We start from the raw sequence: 5,654 nt of genomic DNA on the forward strand, positions 1-5,654 counted from the left end.
ATTATTTAAAAAACTTTTTTTAATTAATTTACGTATATTCTTCTTAATGAAACTTAATGTGAAATAATAATTATTATTGATTAATCGATATTGTCAAACCCCGATTTTTATGGAGCAGATGTATAAAGACGAAAACTGGAAACATCAAGGGAAGAAACTAGAATTTCATGTCGTTTTCTCGAAAGGGACTTTAATGTGCTAAAAATATCTCACAGGTAAATAAAGTTACCAGAAAAACTTGAGATTTCCGCAAGACTTTGCACTGCTTTTATAGCACGTCCTCCGATTTCCAGTTTGCTTTAAATTCTACTTATTATAATTTAATTTAGAATATTTAGATTTATTAAAATTTGTACTATATGTGATATGAATCATTATATAAAATTAATAAATAATTACAAATACACCAAAAACATAATTACAAAATATATTAATTATGTGACATATACACAGATAAACATATATTGAAACTCACATTAAAATTACTAACAAAGATTTGACTGATAATATTGACGTTTTTTCAAAATGATTTTGATAGAATATATTATATGTTATTAATTAGATACGTAAAAATAATAAATATCCTAGTAAGAAAATTGAATTATATTAAGTATATAAATAAATTTGAAAATGAATATAATACTTGATAGATTTTTCGATATATATGTTCTACATATGGCAAATATTAAAGAATTTTTACTTTTTTAACAGTGTAAATTTTTTAATTAAAATGTTGTACATTTCAAAAGATACGATTCTATCATTTTTACGTGAGAAAAAGAAATTTTAAAATGATACCAGAAAATTCAAATTTATTTCGGAATAGTGAACGACAGAAAAATTCTATCATTTCGAATATGGAATTTAATTCGTAAATTCACTTTGAATCAGATCTTACAGGAATCTTGTACAAATCTTATAAAATCCGATAATATACGGTAGGATTCATATCCGATCACTTGTGATGCTCGCGAGATTAACGATAGAAAATGATATAAACTTAGAAAACGATGCTTATAGAAATTGATAAAAATCCTACCGTTTTTAATCGTTCTCTATCAATTTTTTTTACCAGGGTATGTATATTGATAGATATTTATCAATATACAGTTTTTATATATATTAAAAACAATGACAGTTTTATGCAGTCTATGATTTTGATATAATTTATATGCTAATATATGCAATTTTCCAATGTACAATTTTATATCCAATTTCATACGAACAAAACATTGATGGAAAATCATATCAATCAATGCGTGTCATTGTACTCATGTGTGTATATATGTACATGTAGATGATTGTCGGTTTTCCCCCCATAGATTCTACGTGATCACCAAGTGTTGTAACCCTGGATGAAGTGGGGGCCGCATATAAGATCCCGACGTTCGAAGGGGCCCAGTAGTCTCTAGTCACCAATACGACCACGTTACTACGACTGGATCATTGTACATAGTGACGTCACTCTTTCTCAATCGACGTCTTTCTCATCAGGATGAAGACGGAGATCCTTCTTCTCCTGATATGCCTCGGTGAGCTCTTAACACGACCTTATTAGTTCAAAAAACCGAGTAGCTGTAATAATATGAAATCTGAAATAAATCTGAATTTTCCAATATCCTTTTAAAATTTCTTTTTCTCATGTAAAAATGTTATGATAGAATCTTTTGAATTGTATAACTGGTTTAGCTTTTTTATTTGCCATTTTAATTGGATAAAAAATTTAATTGGTTAAAAAAATGAAAATTCTTTAATATTTGCCATATGTAGAACATATATACCGAAAAATCTATCAAGTATTTCATAAATTTATTTATATATTTAATATAATTTCAATATAAAATAAATGAAATTCAAAAAATAAACTTATTTTTTTCAATTAATTATAAAATTATGTACATATATTATAAAATTTGAAAAATGATTATTTTTATTTGTATTTTACATTACATTCTATTTTATTCCTTGTTTTCTATATTTCTTATAATAAATAAGATAAATAAATTTAAAATAATTTAAAGCTCTTTTAATTTAAGATATATAATTAGGAAAAAAGTTCTGGAAAATTGATGCAAAGTTGTCTATTGTTATTTGTTTATATAGGAATCGAAATCTACTAAGTGCATTTGAAATCTACTAAGTGCATTTGAAAACTATTAGGCCGAACCGATTAAGCGACATTTAAGTTCTGAGTGGTCGGCCGAGTATACGTACAGCAGCTCGACCACTTTCTCACTTTCTTCGCTCAGGCTTGTGAGGTCGACCGGCATTTCTTCAGGGACGCAGACGATGTACTGCCTTGAAAACATGCCAAGAGACCAGTCGACCCTCTTATATTAACGTTCCATTCTTGTCTTCCTTCATTTTCTTTCTTGAATTCGTTTTATTTTTTGTTTGAGCAGTTCGTGACATAAAGTAGTTCAAGCAAAATTCGAAGGCTTCGAATTCGAACTCATAAAAAGTTTAATTTAACGATAATGAGACTGAAATTTCATGTAATCCCTTAATTATTCGATATTTTTTCCCCAAAATAATTTTTCATATATTAAATACACAATAAATAATAAAAAATTGAAATAAACAAATACATACATAAACGAATACAAAATACATAAATTACTGAAATACTTTATGTGAGTCAGTACTAATAAAATATTGTCGGAAAATTATTAGAATTAAAAATTTAATAAGGATTTAATAAAAAATTTAATTACAATTCTTTTTGTTCTTGTCAATATGCAATCTCTCATTCATATATTTTAATTAATATAAAAAAATTTTATCACACACAGGAGCTGTCACTGCTCTGACAAGGAAGCAAGAGGCCGCTGAGCAAAGTCGCCGAAGGGTTGCTTCGGCAACGACACCGAAGAAACAAGAGCCAGAGGAAGAATACGAGGATGACGAAGAACTCGTGGACCAATGTCCAGAACCCAATGGATATTTTCCAGACGCAGAACAATGCGATAAATATTATGATTGTCGAGACGGCAAAATAACGGACAAATTGTGCCCTGACGGTCTTGTTTTTAATGATTTTAGCCCGCAGCATGAGAAGTGCGATTTACCATTTGGTATCGATTGTACAAAAAGATCTAAGCTACGTAAGAGAACTCCCTAGTTCATCCTTCATAAATTAAATATAATATATGTTCACGAAATAGATTAAGTCGTTCCGAAAAATATTATTTAAAAAATGTTAACATGTGCATCTTTTGAACAATATACAAATTTCGTAAAATTTATTTCATATAATGATCTGCTTTATAGAAAAAAATTTTATTTTTTTCATTTAGTTATTTCATTTTTATACATTTTTCCATCTGTTTATTATAGAAAAACCACAACCATCACCACACTGTCCTCGCATGCACGGCTACTTCGCTCATGAGGACCCCAGGAATTGTAATACCTTTTATTACTGCGTGGAGGGCAAATTTAACATGATCACTTGTCCGGAGGGTCTGGTCTTCTCCGAAAAGACCGGCATCTGCAATTGGCCGGACGAAGCACAGAAGAAGGGCTGCGGTTCCCGCGAACTCTTCAACTTCACTTGTCCGAAGGTTAACGAGTCGGTGGCCGCGACGCATCCGCGTTATCCTGACACTGAAGATTGCCAGTACTTCTACGTGTGTGTCAACGGTGAGATACCGAGGCGAAGCGGATGCAAACTCGGTCAGGCGTTCGACGAACGCAGTGGAAAGTGCGACTGGGCTAGAAAAATACCCGAATGGTACGAATTGTGCAGCAAAACTTAAGTTTCTCATAAAGAAGCATAAAAACAGGCAATTTTAAATATAACGATGATAAATTAAAAAAATTAAAATAGGAAAAATTATGTATTATAAATAATTATCATTATTTAATGTAATGAAAATGATCTTTCTTATTTTTTTTGTAAAAATAATCTAGATCTTTTTTATAACAAGTACTTTTTTTTATAATTAACAAATTTATAACACACATTTATATAAGAAAAATATTATTTTTTAAATATTTTTAATAAAAAGTACGTTTAAATAAAAAAATTAAGTTAAAAGTGAGAGAAGAACTTAATCTATATATTATATTATAAAGATAAAAAACGTGAATAATGAGAAATAGATCTACAATTTAAATTATTATACATAAAATAGATTTCTTTTTATAAAAAGACGAAAAAGTTTTTATTTACGTATTCCTATTTTACAAATCTATAAAAAAAAAGACAGTTTAATTTGAACGTTTGATGACACTTCTTTATCGTCTCATTTATCATTAAATATATGTCAAATAATTTAATTATAGCAAAGACTGGTACAAGGATCAGCTGACCGACGAAGAATTAGACGCCTTGGAGAATCCACCACCCAAACCCAAATCTACCAGTGGACCAAGTAGAAGAAAGAGTAGCAGACCAACTGTATAGAGTCAAAATTTTAGATTAAACATACAGGTTTTAAGTTTTTTTATTTTTAAACCATTTTATTGTATAATAAACTTATCTTTACTACAAACACACCTTTCAAAATATATTCTGTTACAAATCCTTCAAAGTATAATAATTTGCTTAAACAAATGATAAATTATGAATTTAGCTTTAAACAATTATTTAACAATTATTTAGAAAAAATGAGCTACTAATTCTGAAAGAAATTATTCAAAGTTGGTATCGTGACAAGAAGCTATTTTTACGTTTTCATTTAATAGCATTATATTACATTATTATTATTTAATATCTTTGACTTTTTGATTTTGACAATCATATTATTTTCATTTCTGGCAAAATGACAAAATTTTTTTTAAATCGAGAATCTAAACTCTTTCGCAATAAATTCAAATCGCGTGTTAAATTTGCGTGAGCGGTGAAAGTATTATGACATTAATTGACACGTTCCTTGCATTTTATGCATGGGAAACATTTCCGAAATCCAGTTCTAGCGTAATACTTTCGTAAGATTAAAGATCGTGAAACGAAGATCATTTTACGTAAAAGAGAGATATGTTAGAATATCAAACTTCATGAAATAAAAATCTGTACTAATCGTAACATTAAATAAGCAATAAAAATAAATATATAATAATATATAATATAATATATTTGCAGTAAATTAATGAATTAAAATTTATTTATTTTATTAACAAAAATGATTAACTTGACAAAACTATGTGAACTTTAAACAGATGAAAACTAAATTATGTATCAAATATTCTCACTTTCCTGAAGGAAAAACATCGCAAGACGTTGCTGAAACATAAATGAAGTCAAAATGGAAAGAACAACATTATGAAAAAAAACTTGATTCAATATTGATTATAATGAAATATGTTTATGAAATACTGATACTACATATTCATATCTATCTAAAGATCATTAAACTTTATCTAAATAATTAAAAGACCCACACAGCACAGAATTTACAGCAATATCGCTGCAAAATCTCTGTAATGTTGCTGTAACTTTTGTGTAACTTTGTGCTATAGGAGTAGGTATATTAGTACTTTTAATTGATATAATCAGAATCAATTCGATAAGAAATATATTTATATTTCATATTAATAAAAAAGTAATTCTAATTTTTTATTATATAATTTTATATCAATGAAAGAAAAAGTAAATAAAAGATTATAAAAAGCTTAGACAAACGAATAATTAAATCTGCATATATTTAAAA

General features: G+C 27.8%; 1 protein-coding gene across 1 annotated transcript; it reads left to right on the forward strand.

The window, feature by feature from the left end:
• The first annotated feature begins 1,417 nt into the window (after positions 1–1,417).
• On the forward strand, positions 1,418–4,529 carry LOC108693102 (peritrophin-44-like). Its single transcript, XM_018201804.1, has 4 exons — positions 1,418–1,532; positions 2,793–3,104; positions 3,337–3,733; positions 4,288–4,529. Exons 1-4 carry the CDS (start codon positions 1,496–1,498, stop codon positions 4,406–4,408), a joined length of 867 nt encoding a protein of 288 aa, XP_018057293.1. The 5' UTR covers positions 1,418–1,495; the 3' UTR covers positions 4,409–4,529.
• Positions 4,530–5,654: the final 1,125 nt, after the last annotated feature.

The sequence above is a fragment of the Atta colombica genome, unplaced genomic scaffold (genome assembly GCF_001594045.1).
Source record: "Atta colombica isolate Treedump-2 unplaced genomic scaffold, Acol1.0 scaffold88, whole genome shotgun sequence".
In the NCBI taxonomy this organism is placed as follows: Eukaryota; Metazoa; Arthropoda; class Insecta; order Hymenoptera; family Formicidae; genus Atta; species Atta colombica.

Bases quoted from the DNA above. Each gene is read 5' to 3' on its own strand.
- LOC108693102 (XM_018201804.1), top strand. From the start codon at position 1,496: ATGAAGACGGAGATCCTTCTTCTCCTGATATGCCTCG. The intron at 1,533-2,792 runs GTGAGCTCTTAA...TATCACACACAG, and splicing joins TCTTCTCCTGATATGCCTCG to GAGCTGTCACTGCTCTGACA. The intron at 3,105-3,336 runs GTAAGAGAACTC...TGTTTATTATAG, and splicing joins TACAAAAAGATCTAAGCTAC to AAAAACCACAACCATCACCA.